General features: G+C 54.1%; 1 protein-coding gene across 4 annotated transcripts in view; it reads left to right on the top strand.

The window, feature by feature from the left end:
- AP3D1 (adaptor related protein complex 3 subunit delta 1) overlaps positions 1-16,612 on the top strand; it is a 39,461-nt gene that overhangs the window by 20,792 nt on the left and 2,057 nt on the right. For 3 of the 4 annotated variants that reach the window (XM_036424146.2, XM_036424148.2, XM_036424149.2), the window contains 25 exons: positions 612-751; positions 911-984; positions 2,914-2,963; positions 4,581-4,630; positions 5,431-5,479; positions 6,057-6,202; positions 6,290-6,438; positions 6,520-6,750; positions 7,205-7,436; positions 7,856-8,001; positions 8,407-8,548; positions 9,349-9,420; positions 10,121-10,196; positions 10,425-10,621; positions 11,023-11,096; positions 11,351-11,525; positions 11,831-11,899; positions 12,553-12,666; positions 13,497-13,640; positions 13,942-13,989; positions 14,398-14,587; positions 14,767-14,855; positions 15,152-15,237; positions 15,836-15,957; positions 16,057-16,136. In XM_036424146.2, coding sequence (XP_036280039.1) covers positions 612-751; positions 911-984; positions 2,914-2,963; positions 4,581-4,630; positions 5,431-5,479; positions 6,057-6,202; positions 6,290-6,438; positions 6,520-6,750; positions 7,205-7,436; positions 7,856-8,001; positions 8,407-8,548; positions 9,349-9,420; positions 10,121-10,196; positions 10,425-10,621; positions 11,023-11,096; positions 11,351-11,525; positions 11,831-11,899; positions 12,553-12,666; positions 13,497-13,640; positions 13,942-13,989; positions 14,398-14,587; positions 14,767-14,855; positions 15,152-15,237; positions 15,836-15,957; positions 16,057-16,136 — 2,945 coding nt within the window. Of the gene's footprint in view, positions 1-611; positions 752-910; positions 985-2,913; positions 2,964-4,580; positions 4,631-5,430; positions 5,480-6,056; positions 6,203-6,289; positions 6,439-6,519; positions 6,751-7,204; positions 7,437-7,855; positions 8,002-8,406; positions 8,549-9,348; positions 9,421-10,120; positions 10,197-10,424; positions 10,622-11,022; positions 11,097-11,350; positions 11,526-11,830; positions 11,900-12,552; positions 12,667-13,496; positions 13,641-13,941; positions 13,990-14,397; positions 14,588-14,680; positions 14,856-15,151; positions 15,238-15,835; positions 15,958-16,056; positions 16,137-16,612 lie in introns of those variants that run through there. The other variant, XM_036424150.2, reaches the window with a different exon arrangement.

Genomic DNA, 16,612 nt, shown 5'->3' with positions numbered 1-16,612 from the left:
TTACTTTGACCCTATGGGGACCTACCTCACAACCTTGGGTCCTCTCCTCTGGGGAGCAATGGTGGTCAGAGCCCTAAAGGATTGGGGTTTTGAGCATTGCCCACAGGTGATGGGTGCAGTGCCAGACATAAGCAGGAACCCCGCACACAGAATGGCCAGCCTGCTGAGGACCCCTCCCTTAGTGATGAGGACCTCTGTTAGATAAAGTGCCAAGATCCAGAAGGCCTCGGTGTATTGTTTGCCGGTTCTGAAATAACCTGGAGGTCTGGCTGAGAGAGACATGAGTTTATTAGAACTTGTGTATGCACTGTGGGTAGCCAACTGGTGAAGCCTCCACAACACAAGCTTGTCAGCACAGGGCTGTATAGAGTACAGAAAACAGCCAACAGGGCATGAGGGTAGATGTGCTCGTGCACGAGCTGTGAGATAAAAACGCCAGCTATTTGCAGCCCGGGTCACTTTGAGTGCAGTTTCTTTTTGGCCCTTGCTTGATTGCGGAGCCGGGCAGTACAGATGGCCTTCATTATATTCCCACACGTTGGGAGGGGGAGCCAAGTCTTGGGAAGGGGCCATCAGCTCCTCACATATGCTCAATCCCTCTGATCTCACAGGGGTCCAGTCGGCGGCAGTCAATGTCATCTGTGAGCTGGCCAGACGCAACCCCAAAAACTACCTTTCCCTGGCCCCACTATTCTTCAAGCTGATGACCTCCTCGACAAACAATTGGGTCCTCATTAAAATCATCAAACTCGTAAGTGTCCCCAACTTTCTTCTTACGCGTGGAAAGACCATGAGTGTGTCCTGGGAGCTGGGAGGGGGTGGGGGTTGGAGTTGTCAGCATGGTCGTGTGGAGTCCCAGATGTGCCTAACCTGCTCTTGCTGCCTGTGACCTGGGCCTCTTATCCCCTAGTTTGGTGCTCTGACCCCCTTGGAGCCAAGGTTGGGCAAGAAGCTGATCGAGCCTCTCACCAACCTGATCCACAGGTAAACCTCGGGGCTTACACACACACACACACACACACACCTGTCCTTGGCACACCTGCTGTGGGCGAGCCTGTGCTCCCTAGGAGACTGTTAACATGTGGGAGGGGTAAGCCCAAGGAAAATCTCGGGATGGAAAAGCAAACACACACATTGTGACTTTGCTGCAGATGAAAAACTGTCTCGGTACCTGCTGGCCCTCCTGGGACCAGGCTGGTCTGGCTTTCCCTCACTCCATTTTTAAAACAACACAAACAAAGGAAAATGAAGAAAGGTACGCACCTCTTGGTCATAGTGGTCTTCGGCAATCATGGTGAAGGCCTTAAATGGCCATGTTGTTAGTTTGTCTGTTATCAGGTCGTGTTCTAAGAGCTTCTATGCCACTTAAGATGCCTGCAGTTGAATCGTGGGGGCCAGATGACAGGTGGTTCAGTAGATCTGCTGCCAGGGTCCCCCAGTGAGGTGGATGTGGGCAGCACGAGGAACTGGAGCCATGAGGTCATTTTCTCTGGGAAATGATAGTGGTGAGGGCTCCAAGGGGTTTGGGTTTGAGCTGTTCCCACAGGTGGTGGATGGGCTCAATGCCAGGCATAAATAAGCAGGGTCCCTGCACACTGAATGGTCAGCCTGCTGAAGATCCCTGCCCCCTTATTGATGAGGAGTCCTTTGATCGTACAGGGATCCAGTCGGTGGTAGTCAGGGTCCCCATGCTCTTTCATTTGGGGGTTGTTTTTTGTCTCCCCATTTGGCTGCCTTTTTGGGTTTTTGTCTATGTATAAGGTAGATCTCCCTCAACTCCCCATTTCTAGTGCAGGACAATGTCAGATTCTGTTTCTGATTGTCCCTGAATACCCTGTTTGGGCTGTCAGCAATCCATAGCTTGTAGCTCCCTCTGCTGGTGCAGGATGCCTTTTCCCCATGCTCATCATAGCCACATGCTCCTCCCCATGAGGTCCAGGCCTCAAGACATCCCTTGGGCTTTGGGCTACTCATGCACAAACCAATCAGGTGTTCCAAGATAATTAGGTACACTAGGTGTCTGGGCGTGGGACTTTTGGGGTTTTATATAAATAACTAATCATGGGGCTGGCTTTAGCTCAGCGGTTCCTTCGTCTATAAATAACTAATCATGGAGTTTACATCATAGCTATGGTTTTCAGAGATTAGCAAGGAGCCATTAGTCATGTGACTAGGGATGTGGACTGGCTTTGAATGTCCCTGCTCCTGGAACATGTGGCCTCCATACTCGGGTTTGGGTGATTAGGCTGGAGAGCATCACTTGTGAGAATATCAGCTGAGAAGATGCACTTGGTCTCCACCTTAGTTATAGGTCTGGGCTGTGCTCACAATTCCATGGGTACCCTGGGCGGGGGTGGGGTGGGGTTAGGGCCACAGACTTCTATGATCTGCCTGCCTGCGTGTGGCCATGTCTGCCTGCCCCTCAGGCTCCTCCATCAGTAGAACCGGCAGTGGTCTTCTGACTGGTAGAATTGTCTTTGTGCTGCCAGAGCAAGTGGGGAATTTGACTTTCCCTTATGGATGTTGCACAGTTGGGAGGGTAAGGGAATAGGCTCCTGTGGAGGGAGTGTTGCAGGTTGCCTGTGGTGAGTGGATGGCATGCTCTTGTCCTCCAGAGCATTCTGATGACTGAGGTGAGAGAGTAGCCTCTGGGCCTCACTGACCAGGCAGAGATACCAGATGCCAGGAGCATGGACAAGAGCCAGAACTCCCACCCTAGCCCCACCTTGGAGCAGGGAGAGGGAGGAGATTGGGCCAAAGGGTGAAGCCATATCCGATGTGACTTTCCAGTTTTAGCTGTCATGGACCCATTGCTGACATGACCATATTTTTTCACATGCAGTGCAGTGGGGTCTACTTGTGTCTCACAGAATAACACATCACTGTTCTCACGTCTTTTTGTTCCTTCTCCAGCACGTCTGCCATGTCCCTTCTCTACGAATGTGTGAACACTGTCATCGCAGGTAAGAACCACAGTTACCTGGTTCTGAAACAGATTGCTGTCCTTAGTGGGAGGCCCTACCCCACTACTACCTCATGGGATCTCGGGTGGGACAAGAGAGTGCCCATCCTGGTGATGGGGCCTGGGACGGGCTGGTCCCTGATGGCCGTCCGTCCCCAACCCCCGTTAGTGTATTCAAGGTCACCTGGAATTGCAGATTCCCAACCTTTTCCACTCGACTCTCACCTGGTCTCAGTGCTGTATGTTTAGTCCATCTCTGAACCACTCCCAGCCCTATGGGAAGTGTCACAGCCAGAGTCCACTGCCCTCACCGGCCTCCAATGTCCAATCCTGCTATTTTTGTCCCATCCATTACAGTCACACTCCATCGGTACTTAGGGGTAGGAGTCCACAACACAGACTTTCTGCAATGCAATCATGGCTGCTCCTCAGAAGGTCTTCTGAGAAACCGTTTGTTAGAGTCAGGACTTGGCCCAGGGCCATGCAGAACACTGCTGATGCGTGTTCACACCATTGAGGACTTACAGTCTCTCTCCTTGCTGTGTCTAAAGTTGTTACTCCCGGGCCGGCTGGCTATCTCCTGGTTCGACGTCTGAGCCTTGTGTTGCTATAGCTGGGCATCTTACAGATGGGCAGTGAGAGCTGGGGCTCGGGGGACTCAGCTTCGCACTGCCTGCCTGTCTCTGCCCGTCCCTGCCCAAAGCTATTGGGAAGCAGTCTTGTGGTCCTTCATCCTGGACCCATGGGCAACCTTCAGTTCAGTGAATCACAGGAAGCTGGCTCAGGGTCTGTGCTCCTTGCTTGTAGCTGTGTGGCCTGGAGTGGGCCATGAGTATCCCTAAGGGCTGATGACAGTTCTGGAGAGAAGGGTGGCATGCAGGCAGGCCAGTGCCTGTAGATGGTGACCACAGATCCCAGAGTAGTCTCCTGCCTTTGGAAAGTCGGTGGGGCGGGCTGGGGCATGGCAGGATCAGAGATGGCCCTGGAGATAGGTGGAGCAGTTGGGTTACTGGGAGGGCAGTGGCCTTGGTCAGGTTGTCCAGGGGCTGGCACATCGCAGAGGTCAAGGGTCTCATGTGATTGTGCTGAGCACCAGGCATAACAGTGTGGTCTGAGTCTGTGGAACTACCCTGGACAGAATGCCTGTACTCTTAGGGCTTTGATTTTCTCTTGACCACAGAGACCCAGCATCCAGTGTTCTCACTGGGGCTAGTTACACAGGTGCCTCTGCCCAGAATGTGCAAGGTCCAGACTCCAGGATAAGTGCCATTGCTCCACATAAACAATGGGTTTGTGAAATTTAGGGAAAGGGAATGCTTCCCTCCTGTTCCCGCCCCCCTCACCCCCCATCAGTTCAGTTCCTGGACTCTTGATGAGGACCAGCCTTGACAGACTTGCAAGCCTGCCTTCCCGGGGACTGTGGTCAGGATGCTGTGTTAGTCCTTTCCTGCACAAATACCAGCTGGTCCAAGCAGTTCCCAATGTGATGGTATTTCCCACTCAACATGTCCAGTGTGTGTTTGGTCATGTCCTCCCCTCTCCCCCCTCCAAACACACACTGGACATGTTGAGTGGATGTCATCCTGCCAAGCTCTTAACTGAAGGTTGTCTGTTTCAGTTCTCATCTCCTTGTCCTCCGGCATGCCTAATCACAGTGCCAGCATCCAGGTATGTCCCGGGCCAGACACATGCTACAGGGTCCTGAGGCTCTGCCATCGTCTGGGCCTCTTCTCCCTTCAGTGTCCCTACCCTGGAAGCCTCCTGCTCCTGTGATATGACAGATGCTGGCCCACCCTCGTACGTCCCCATCATTCATGCCTGGTCCCCGGTGCCCTTCACTCTAGGAGGGAGCAAGCCAGTGGCCATACCTGCTCGACTGCCCTGGTACAGCTCTGAGTTCTTTAGCAGCTCCTGGCTCTCCTTGCAGAAACCTGAACCTGTGCCTATGTCTTGTCTCCTGTTCTCGGGTCTCCCCCATCCTGGATCTCTATCTTCTTTGTGACCCCTGTAAATGCTGTGTTCACCCTGGAGCACAGAGCCCCATGGGCTCCCTGAGTGGCCTGGGGACTGTTGCGATGGTCACTCCATTGTTTGGGGGGTTCAAGTTTATTTTTACATAAGTAACATGTAACTAGGTCCCCGGATCTCATCCTTGTCCCAGAAGGCATTGCTATGCTGTCTTGTGTCTTCACACATGTGAGCACCCATGGAAACTGCCAGGGTGTCCTTGCATGTTTCTGTGGGTGCTCTCACTGCCCATCTGTAAGATGCATCTACATTGGATATCTACTGTCTCTCTGTCCTCAGTGGTGCTTACAAACAGTCCTCCTGAGCTCATCCGGGTGCTCCGTAGTATGGAGGCCATGGTGTGCAGAGTTCCCCAGTTCATAGGGGTGTGGGGCAGGCTGGAGTTCACTGCATTCATCATTGCTTCAGGAGATGTAACCAGTGTCATCTCCTGTTTGCAGCTCTGTGTTCAGAAGTTAAGGATATTAATAGAAGACTCGGACCAAAACTGTAAGTCGCTCCCCTTTGTAGAGCTGTGTGCATTCCTGCTGGGTGCATAAGACTTTGTCATTATTAGATATGGCAGCGCACAGCTCCTTGATGTCTTTCTGACAGACATGGAGCAGCCCTGCTGGTCTTGTGTGCACTCTTCTGTTGTAAATGTGTTCTGTTGAGAGATTCCAGCCAATGACACCGCCTAGTGCCTGACTGTGGTGGCCAGGGCTTCTAAGGCCTAGGCATGTGGACTGCTCTTTTTGAGGTCAGATTTGTTTAGAGCAGGGACAGCCAATAAGTCTTCATTTTTGCAGTTATATAGTCTCTGCTCTTGTAGCTTAAAAGCCGACTTTAGTCAAGATTTAAGTAACGGGTGGCATTGTGCCAATTCAACTTCATTTACAGAACAGGCTTCAGGCTGAACATGGCCAGAAGGGTGTTCTGGAGGGTGCGGTGAAAGGGGCCAGCAGTGAAACATGTTCTCAGGTCAGGGCCAGGTGGCAGGCCATCTGCAGACCTGGCCTCTCTCTGTGTCAGCCCTGAAGCCTTTTGCAGTGTGTTCAGGTTTAACCGTGTCTTACTGTCTCCTCAGTGAAATACCTGGGGCTGTTGGCCATGTCCAAGATCCTGAGAACACACCCCAAGTCTGTGCAGGCCCACAAAGACCTCGTTTTGCAGTGTCTGGATGACAAGGACGAGTCCATCCGGCTGCGGGCCCTCGACCTCCTGTATGGAATGGTGTGTGCCCCTCCGGGGTCGGTTCTGTCATTCTCTGTGTTCCCTTGCCCAACCCCTCTCTCACAAGCCCCCCTCTCTCCCCCACAGGTGTCTAAGAAGAACCTGATGGAGATTGTCAAGAAGCTGATGACCCACGTGGACAAGGCGGAAGGCACAACCTACCGGGATGAGCTGCTTACGAAGATCATTGACATCTGTAGCCAGTCCAACTACCAACACATCACAAACTTTGAATGGCACGTCCCCATGCATCCATAGCCCAGGGGGCACAGGGACCAGCCTTCTGGTGGGCATGTCTCAATGGCTCCCTTCTGCAGGTACATCAGCATCCTGGTGGAGCTGACCCGGCTGGAAGGCACTCGCCACGGCCACCTCATCGCTGCCCAGATGCTGGACGTGGCCATCCGAGTGAAGGCCATCCGGAAGTTCGCCGTGTCACAGATGTCTGTGCTGCTCGACAGCACTCACCTGGTGGCCAGTAGCACCCAGCGCAATGGGATCTGTGAGGTGCTCTACGCCGCTGCCTGGATCTGTGGGGAGTTCTCAGAGTGAGTGGGCGCCAACGGGCTCCTGGGGCCTGTGCTCACGAGAAGAAGGATGAGGGAACGTGTTCGGCAGACTCGTCCTCTCCCTGGCATCTGCCACACCAGAGCCTAGTCTGCAAACCTGGTTTCCCCATCATAGAGCGCTCCACCTCTGCACTGGCAGCATCCCTGCTGCTTTCTCATTAGGGAAAGCCTCTGTGAGCTTTGTGCCCATCCTCACGTGCATGGGTTTTTTCCTGTCCTTGTTGGTTTCAGGTTGTCCACCACATTCTTGCTGGTGAATGGTGTCCTTTTTCTCTTAACTCTTTTTAGCTACTCTGTGATTAGCACATTGTTGCCCTGGTTTCTTCCCTTAAATCCCCTCCCTCAACCCCTGATGCTGGGTGGGGTTGGGAGTAGCCCCCCCTTTAGCAGAGCGCATGACCCCCCTTCTCTGTTCACCTCTCCCTGCCATCAGGCACCTGCAGGAGCCCCACCAGACCCTGGAGGCCATGCTGCAGCCCAAGGTCACCACTTTGCCAGGCCACATCCAGGCCGTGTATGTGCAGAATGTGGTGAAGCTGTACGCGTCCATCCTGCAGCAGAAGGAGCAGGACTCGGATGCTGAGGCGGCCCAGGAGCTCACACAGCTCATGGTGGAGCGGCTACCCCAGTTTGTGCAGAGTGCAGACCTGGAGGTCCAAGAGCGGGTACGTGCTGAGGGAGCACAGGTGGAGCCCATTGAGAGTTGTGGGGAATGTGTGGACCCTGATTTAAGGGTGTTGGCAGACTCAGGGTCAGTGGGTTGCATTCTTGAACCCTAAGTTAGAGCTCCACAGTCCTGCTGGTGGTCTGGGCATGGCCCCTTCTACACATCTTGCTTGTGGGCCTGGTTTTGTTCCACACTTACCTCTGGTGAAGGAGCTGGTAGCCAGAGCTATTTGCTCCACAGCCAAAGACTTCTTGTGGGGCCTTACAGGTGTCCTCAGCAGAGCTCCAGACAAAGCAGCTGCATGTCCCCTCCATGGGCTGGGTTCCTGCATGGTCTAAGTGATGCCCTGTGATTGTCAGATGGCTTTCAGAGCCCTATGCTCCTTGACTCATCCATAGCTCCTCCTTGGCCCCACAGGCATCCTGCATCTTGCAGCTGGTCAAGCACATCCAGAAGCTTCAGGCCAAGGATGTGCCAGTGGCAGAAGAAGTGTGCGCCCTCTTTGCCGGGGAGCTGAACCCAGTGGCTCCCAAGGCCCAGAAGAAGGTTCCGGTCCCCGAAGGGTGAGCCATGTGGCTCATAAAAGGAAATTGAGTTGGGGGCAGGGTTTGTGGCCCCAAGAAGGGCGGTGGAAGCAGCACTGCCTGAGTCTTAAGTAAAAGAAAAGGGACTCCTGTACCTGAGGCTCCCTTAGGCTTGATCCCCATCACGTAGATCATACTAGAGTTCACAGTTCTTGGGCCCTGCTGTCTCCATCCTTGGTGCCACTCTTAGGAAGTGAGTCTGCTGGCAATTCTTTCCCACAAACCTCAGGGGTGGTGTGAGCCCCAGAATGGGGGAGCCGTGAAGTGTAGCACAGGCTCCAGGGTCCCTTGGACTCTGCCTCATTCTTTGTGGCCCCTATCATAAGTACTCCAGGGTCAGGCTCCCAGGCTGGAGCTCCTGTGTGACCTCGCTGTGCCTTGCAGCCTGGACCTGGATGCCTGGATCAACGAGCCGCTCTCAGATAGTGAGTCTGAGGATGAGATGCCCAAGGCTATCTTCCATGATGAGGAGCAACGGCATGCCAAGCAGCAGCCACCCAAGGCCGATGAGGAGGAGCTGGCCCGGGTGAGTGTCATGACTTTGGGGCAATTGGCCCGCTCAGAGCAAGCTCTGAACCCCTAGCTCGTGCAGCCGTGCATGGTCCTGCTGGATCTAGGCTGTGTCCCACTGTCCTCCACAGAGGACTGAGTCAACCCTTGATGCCAGAGTTGAGTTTTGTTGAAGTGAAGAGAAACTTCCTTTGACCCTAGAGAGACCCACGGGGGCCTGACCTGGCGCCCAGGGCCCTATAGGTGCACTCAGCACACTTCTGTCAGCTTCAAAGCCTCCCGGGTACAGGACTTTATAACAGTAGCCCAAAGTACAGAGATGCTGTGTTTCATACCTGGCTCCTCTCTCCGAAATTATGGACACTACCCCTCACCTCAGGAACCCCAACAGTCCCCCTCTCATGAACTGTCCTGGGCCTCCCAGGCTAAGCCTTGGGGCAATGTGACCTGGCTCCCATCTCAGCTGTGCCCTGGAGTTGAGGGGGTCTCCCCACTTGAGATATAGTCCTGTACCTGGGGTTATCGCCACCTGCTGCCTATCCCCACACCTGCTACTTCCGCTGCTGACCCCAGTATCCTTGTCAGTCAAAGGCCCATAGAGAAAGTACTGGTGAACCCTGGCCCCCTGTTACCCTGGAACTGCAGCATGGAGGTGGCCCACAGCTGGAAAGGAACAAGGGCTTATGCTTCCTCCTCCATGTCCAGCATGGGACCAGAGCAAGGGGTGAAGCTGTACGCGTCCATGCCGGTTTCTACAGCCCACTCACTGTCACTTATGCTCCACATGTTCACTGACCTTGAATCTTGTCCCCACAGCGTCGAGAAGCTCGGAAACAGGAGCAGGCCAACAACCCCTTCTATATCAAAAGTTCCCCGTCCCCCCAAAAGGTGAGACCTGCCTGAAACATCCTCCAGGGACATACACTTGGCCCTGCGCGGGCCCTGTCCATTCTTGGGGAGACCAGGGGCCACCATCTGCAGGCCATTGATGGGCTGTCTTCATAGATCCACATGGCAGGACTGAGGAGGTTTCCAGACCCTGGGACCTAGGAAACAGGCAGTCCCATACATGGTGCTCAGGTTCAGGCTACTCTGACCAATAGGCAGAAAGGCTGCAAAGGTGGCACCTCTAAGCATGTGGGGGCTGCACATGGGATGTTCTGATTGGCAAGAACATTCTACATATCGGTCCGTGGTGGTACCGGCTGCTTTCATTGATACCCTTCACCCAGTGGACTCCCAATGCAGGGTACATTGGGCTCTAGACGTGGCTCTGGTTAGTGGGCTCATGTGCTTCCGTTCTTGGGCTTGCTGAATCTCTGCTTGGCCTCCTAAGGGACTCACAGACCCTTCCCCACTTGCTGTGTGAGAGGGTACCTGTGTTGTCTACCTAACTTGGAAAAAAGCGATTGAGAGGGAGAAAGTTAATGGAAGTTTTGTATCTCAATCTATACTTGTTCATGCTGAAGACAATCTTCCAGGAGGAACCCTTCCTTCCCCCATGTCATCGTCACTAACACCCTCTACTGGGCAGTGAACTCCTCCTCGTTCATGCTGCCCAATAACGTTTTGCTGTTTGCCTCTGCAGCGTTACCAGGATGCACCAGGCGTGGAGCACATACCTGTAGTGCAGATCGATCTCTCAGTGCCCCTGAAGGTGCCAGGCAAGTGTCTGCCTAGTTTAGGGAATGCAGGTGGCATAGGGACAGGGAGCTCCCTGATGGCAAGGGTGGCAGGAGACCCGAGTCTAGTGGCTCGAGGGGCATTGCCTGCATGTCCCATCACCCTGTAGTGCAGGCAGGGTGCGGGGTGCTTCTCCTGAGCCCAGGCTGCTCACATACGGCTCTGAGGCTGGAGTTGGATGGGGTTGATGCCCATGTTCATGCCTACAGGGCTGCCCACATCAGAGCAGTACGTGAAGCTGGAGGAGGAGAGGCGGCACCGGCAGCGGCTTGAGAAGGACAGGCGGAAGAAAAAGAGGAAGGAGAAGAAGGGCAAGACGAGACGCCATAGCTCGCTGCACACAGAGAGTGACGAGGACATTGCCCCGGCTCAGCAGGTGGACATCGTCACTGAGGAGATGCCCGAGGTCAGCCTTTTAGCCCGACACAGGCTCCTTTCCGCCTCCATGTGACCCAGCTGGTCGGAGAGCTACACGCAAGTGTGCTTCCTCATTGCCACTATCTCTGTGCCCTAGGAAGGCTGAAGCCAGTGCTGTTCTATGCCCAAGCCTGAAGGCCAGGGGGTGTTGTGCTATGAGTGGACGTGTATGTGTGTGTGTGTGTGCGCGCGTCTCTTCTCCCTCCCCAACCCTGCACTCCCACTGTTTCCTGTAGCCTGGAGGTACTGGCCCATTCCAACCTTTTGGGCTGATCAGATACTCTCATGTCTGTGGACCTGGGCATTTGTGTCCAAGAAAGGTGGTGGAGGGGCCTCCTGAGCTCGGTCCAGTGGGCTGGGTGACAACACCAAATTTCCTTCTTCCCTTAGAATGCTCTGCCCAGTGACGAGGACGACAAAGATCCTAATGATCCCTACAGAGCCCTGGACATTGACTTGGATAAGTGAGTGTGGGGCTGGGCCTGGGTAATGGCCCTGCAGGGCTGGACTCAGACATAGGCTTTCCTGATGTTTCTCTGTCCTTGCCATCCCCCTCCACCCTTTACATTTGTATACAACGTGTGCGCACAGAAGGGGTGGCAAAGGGTTCATCCTCCTCCAGACCTTGTCCCAGGCCACACGCATGCCTGGTGGCAGGGATCAAGTGCAGGAAGACAAGTCCAGCTTTTCCTGTGACCTGCCCCTACCCTACCCCCAGGCCCTTAGCTGACAGCGAGAAACTGCCCGTCCAGAAACACAGAAATGCCGAGACCTCCAAGTCCCCTGAGAAAGAGGATATACCTGTCATAGAGAAGAAAAGCAAGAAACCCAAGAAGAAAGAGAAGAAGCACAAAGAGAAAGACCGGGAAAGAAGGAAAGAGAAGGAGCGGAAGGTGAGTGCTGCCTGCTGTGGATCTCGTCGTCCTTCCTCCCTCCCTCCGGCGCAGGCGGCAGCCGCATGGGAGACAGGGCAGGCACCCCAGCCTTGGTGGCACTGAGACTTGTCACAGCCTGTTGTGATTAGGGGAGGATGAACTAATGTCAGCCTCCCTAAGCGGGACATCCAGATATTTTTTGTGTTTGCATGTATTTTATCCACACGGCCCTGTGCCTGGAGTGGGCTGCCTTGCAGGGTCCACCTGGGTTTCTGGGGCCTGTCCCGCTGCTGTGGCCACAGCCCATCTTTCTGTGGTTTCAGGGCGAGGACTTGGATTTCTGGCTGTCCACCACACCACCACCACCTGCTGCTGCCCCAGCCGCATCCATGGTAAGACCCTGACAGGTGCACTGTGCTAACCCCAAGGTCCTCAGCTAGATTGGTGCCTTTCATGGTCTTGGCAGCGCTGCCTCTATGGAGTGCAGGGACAACCCTCTCTGCATGCTGCCCACATAAGCCCTTCCCCTCCATCACCCATCAGGACCTTCCTGGCTGTCCAGGCCCCAGTGATGGACTCTCACACAGGCCAGCCAGATTCGGGCAGCTTTCATGCCTCATGCCTTACCGAGGCAGTGGCTGTAGCAATGTGGCAGTGGTTAGGCGACTGACCCTCAACACAGAGCCTGCCACTGCCCCAGCCCCATCCACAGTGCCCCCCGAATCTGGCAGCAGCCTTGAGCACTCCCTTTATGAAAGTAGATGGCGCTCTGTGGTCTTATGCCGTGACCCAGTCAGTGTCAGTTGGTCTTGGACCAGGCTTCCTCTCCCATCTGTCAACCGCATGCATTGATGGCCACACACCTGCATGCTGACAAAACATGTGGCAGGCAAGAGGAGGCCGCCTGAGCAGAGGGCCTGGGGTGTGCCCCAGTATGAGGGTAGGCCAGGGCACGGGGTAGAGGATACCTTGTTTGGGGTTCTGGCTACCCTCTCCTCCTCCACCCCCACCCACCCCTGAGCCTTCACCACTGTTTTCCCTGCAGGAAGGGCCAACAGTGAGCACAGTCGTGACTGCTCCTGCGGAAGAGCGTGAGGAACCCAAGAGACAGGAGCAAGATGAGGAGGAGGAGGAGGAGGAAGAGCGAGACTCTGAGAAGGTGAGGATTCCTACCTGGTCATTCTCATGGGGGTGGGCCAAGCACCTACATTCAGGGCTGGTTGCGGGGAGACCAGGTTCAGGGGTGGAGGATGGTTACCTATTGCCCAAATTCTTCCAGTGGGGGCCATGGACCTGATGGTGGTCTCCTGTCACTGTGTTTATGGGATTCTGATTTTCATAGCTTTATTGAGTTGTAACTCATACCACAAAGCTCGCCCATTAAAGTGAACAGTTCACTACTGGTTGGTGGTACATTTTAAGAATTGTGTTGTGCAACCATCTGCCTAATTCCAGAACATTTCATCATCCTCTCTTCCCAAAAAAAGAACCTGTTTCCATCAGTAGTCACCACTCGGGAAGGCTGACCCCCGCCCAGCCTGACAACTACCCATCTATTTCCTGTCTCTGCTTTTGCCTGTTTTGGACATAAATGGGATCACACACTGTGACCCTTGTGTCTCCACTAAGCATTGTTTTCAAATTCCATCCACATGGTGTCAGTGCTTCACGCCTTTTCATGGCTGAGTAATATTCTAGTGCGAATGGATGACTTGTGCTTATCCTTTCGAATTGTTTTCACTTCTTGGCTGTTGTGAATCCTGCTGCTGTGAACACATGTGGGCAGGATTCTGTGTGGACAAAGGTTTTCAATTCTTGGGTGTGTTCTGACGAGTTTCCTACTTGCTGGGCCATTGAATGAATTCCACCCTGACATCTGACCCTTACCTGGGTGCATTTGATCTCTGTGTCTTCAGCCAGGGTACAGGAGGGGAGGGCATCATCGCCATAAAAGTTTGGGATTGACCCCGACCTATTCTCTGGCTTCAGAAACCATCCAAGCATAAGAAGAAGAAGCATAAGAAGGAAAAGGAGGAGAGACCCAAAGACAAGAAGAAGTCCAAGAAGAAGCCTCCTGCAGACGATGAGGTGGCAGAGCCCCTGGAGAACGGCGCACTCCATGAGCCTCTTCCGGTGAGGGCACTTTACTTCCTCTTAGGAGCCAGCTGTGGCAGGCTGTCAGGCCTTAGGCGGTGGGCTGGTGGTCCCTAGGGTCTGGCTGTGGACATGGATGGAGGGGGTGGTTCATCTCTCACCATGCTGGTATCGGAATCCCCTGGGCGTAAACTTGTGTTGGAGGGGGACTTCTTGCCCCCAGTTCTCATAGGCCTAGTATTTCAACCCAAAGCACTTGGCAGCTTCCACCGACTTTGTTTTGTGAGGGCGCTCTAAGGCCCTGGTGAACCAAAGCTGAATCCTTTTCCTTTGTTCCCAGCCCATGTCCAGCTACTCTCTCCTGGCTGAGAATACCTACGTTAAAATGGTGAGTGATGCAGGCATTTCAGAGGCGCTGGTGGGTAGCTTGGGGTCCCTTTGTATGGGTGGGGGAGGTGGCTGCACCATGAGAGGCATGAGTGATTCCAACTGTGTGTCCCCATTGGCAGCCTCTCCATGGAAAGAACCCCACGTCACATGTATGATAGCAAGGCCTGCTCAGCGTGTGTGAGGTCAGGGGCCGATGGGATGGCAAGCTGTTCTTGAAGAAAGGACAGGAATAGCTAAGTACTGCATTCAGAACGGAGATGAGGCTTTCAGTGAGGACTAGGAAGCATTCCTCCCCAATCTTCTGAGCCTGTGGAATGGGTGTTGCGTTCCCTTGGGCCCCTATGCTGGTCCAGAATGGGTCCCATGGGCTCCCACCACAACCACTCAGCCCAGCCTTGCTTTGCAGACATACGACATTCAGGGCAGCCTCCAGAAGGACAGCCAGGTCACCGTGTTCATTGTACTGGAAAACCTGAGCAGCAGCTTCCTGAAGAGCATGGAGCTCAACGTGCTGGACTCACTCAACACCAAACTGGCCCGGCCAGAGGGCTCCTCTGTCCATGACGGCGTCCCTGTGCCTTTCCAGCTGCCTCCAGGTGAGCAGTGGCTGACGTCCAGGGCTCAGTGGAGGCCAGGCATTCTCTCAGGCTTGAGCTCATTCTTATCACACCTCCTTCCTTCGGTCCTAGGGATGCCCACTCACCTGCTTCGGGGGGGCTGGCTTCGTGCAGCTTCTCAGGCCAGCTTGCCTCTCTCTCCCTTCCTCCCTCACCAGGCATCTCCAACGAAGCTCAGTTTGTGTTCACCATTCAGAGTATCATCATGGCCCAGAAACTCAAGGGAACCCTGTCATTTATTGCTAAGGTATGCAGGGCCTGAGGTAGTGGAATGGCCTACATTAACCCCACACCACTCCAAGCATACCCAGAACCCAGGACTGGGTATCCAGAGAGCAAGTGAGGCCCTCTTGGGAGCCACTCCCAGATTACCTGGATGCGTCTGAGCTCCAAGACCCTGCCCCTTTCCCTAGTAATCCTGCTTCCAAGCTCAAGGCCTGTCCCCCCTCCCCACTCGCCCTGCTCCGGAGCTCTCAGGCATAGTCCCCGCACCCCACTCATCCAGCTCCTCCTCTCTACTCATCCTGCACCCTGCTCCCACAGAACGACGAGGGCTCTACCCACGAGAAGCTGGACTTCAAGTTGCACTTCAGCTGCACCTCATACTTGATCACGACTCCGTGCTACAGGTGCGTGAGCTCGCCTGCCTTCCCTTCCCACCTTCACCCGCGTCCCATGGGGCAGTCAGAGTGGGTCCCACCTTACTGTGGGGTGGGACCCACTCTGACTCACAAAATCCTCTGACCTAAGTGTTAAAAGGCAGTAGGGTTGGGTGACAAGCTTGTAGGTAGTGCAGAAAGTCCGGTTCCTCTGCCATGTCAGCAGCTCAAGCCACATAACAAACACCATATACTAAGCAGCTCAAACAGCAAACATTGGTTCTTTCTCACAGCGTTATAAGTTGGAATCCTAGATCAAAGTGTTGGCGGGTTGATTTCTTCTGAGACCTCTGTCTTTGGCATGTAGACGCCATCTTCTTTGTGTCCCCACATGGTGGTTTCTCTTTCCTTATCTGCTTTTATAAGGACCCAGTTATGTTGGATGATGGCCCCTTAGTGACCCCCATCTCCCAACATAGTCACATTCTGAGTTCCTGGAGTTCGGGGCTTCAACATGGGCGGGGAAGGCACAGTTTAGCCCATGTCATTGGCACACAGGAGGGGTCCCACCTCCTCCATGCTGGGACCCTGCCTGTTATCAGCCTCCCTGTCCTTGTCTTTTCCACAGCGACGCCTTTGCCAAGTTGCTGGAGTCTGGGGACCTGAGCATGAGCTCAATCAAGGTTGATGGCATTAATATGTCCTTCCAGAACCTTTTGACAAAGATCTGCTTTCATCACCATTTTTCTGGTAAGGGATTTGATGGGACCGGTAGGGGTTTGCTAACACGTGGTTCCCACTCTGCTCTCCTCAGGGCCACATTGGCCTCACCTACTTGCTCTGTTGCAGTTGTGGAGCGAGTGGACTCCTGCGCCTCCCTGTACAGCCGATCCATCCAGGGTCACCACGTCTGCCTCCTCGTGAAAAAGGTGAGCCTCCTGAAGGCAGCCTCCTCACTCCACGTCTCCTCCCCCAGCCCTGCAGGCTGTCCCATGTAGCCCACGACTGAACTCAGTCTGTGGCTGCTCTGCTGAGGCCCGTGGAGCATGCTCATGAGGACAGTGGGCCTTGCATTTTCTGCTGGGTTTGGGCCTCAGGGCACCCATGGCCTCATCACATGAGGTGGGGAGCTCTTCTCCCCTTCTGCACTTTCTGGAAGAGGTTGTATGTAATTCCTGTATTTCTTCCTTACACGTTTTGCAGAATCCACCAGGGAAACCATCCAGGCTTGGAGGTTTCTTTTTTGGGAGGTTTTTATCTACACATTCCTTTTACTTAATAGTCATAGGATCCTTACTGTCTCTGTTTCCCCTCAGGTGAGTGTTGGTACTTTGTGGTTTTCAAAGAATTATTGATAGTTTGTTTCCCCTAAGTTACCGAATTAATTGATATGGGCAGTCATTTG

Source organism: Pipistrellus kuhlii, unplaced genomic scaffold (assembly GCF_014108245.1).
Source record: "Pipistrellus kuhlii isolate mPipKuh1 unplaced genomic scaffold, mPipKuh1.p scaffold_m20_p_8, whole genome shotgun sequence".
Classification (NCBI taxonomy): domain Eukaryota; kingdom Metazoa; phylum Chordata; class Mammalia; order Chiroptera; family Vespertilionidae; genus Pipistrellus; species Pipistrellus kuhlii.
The sequence above is the reverse complement of the archived record's forward strand: the minus strand, read 5'-3'. Positions and strand labels throughout refer to the sequence as shown.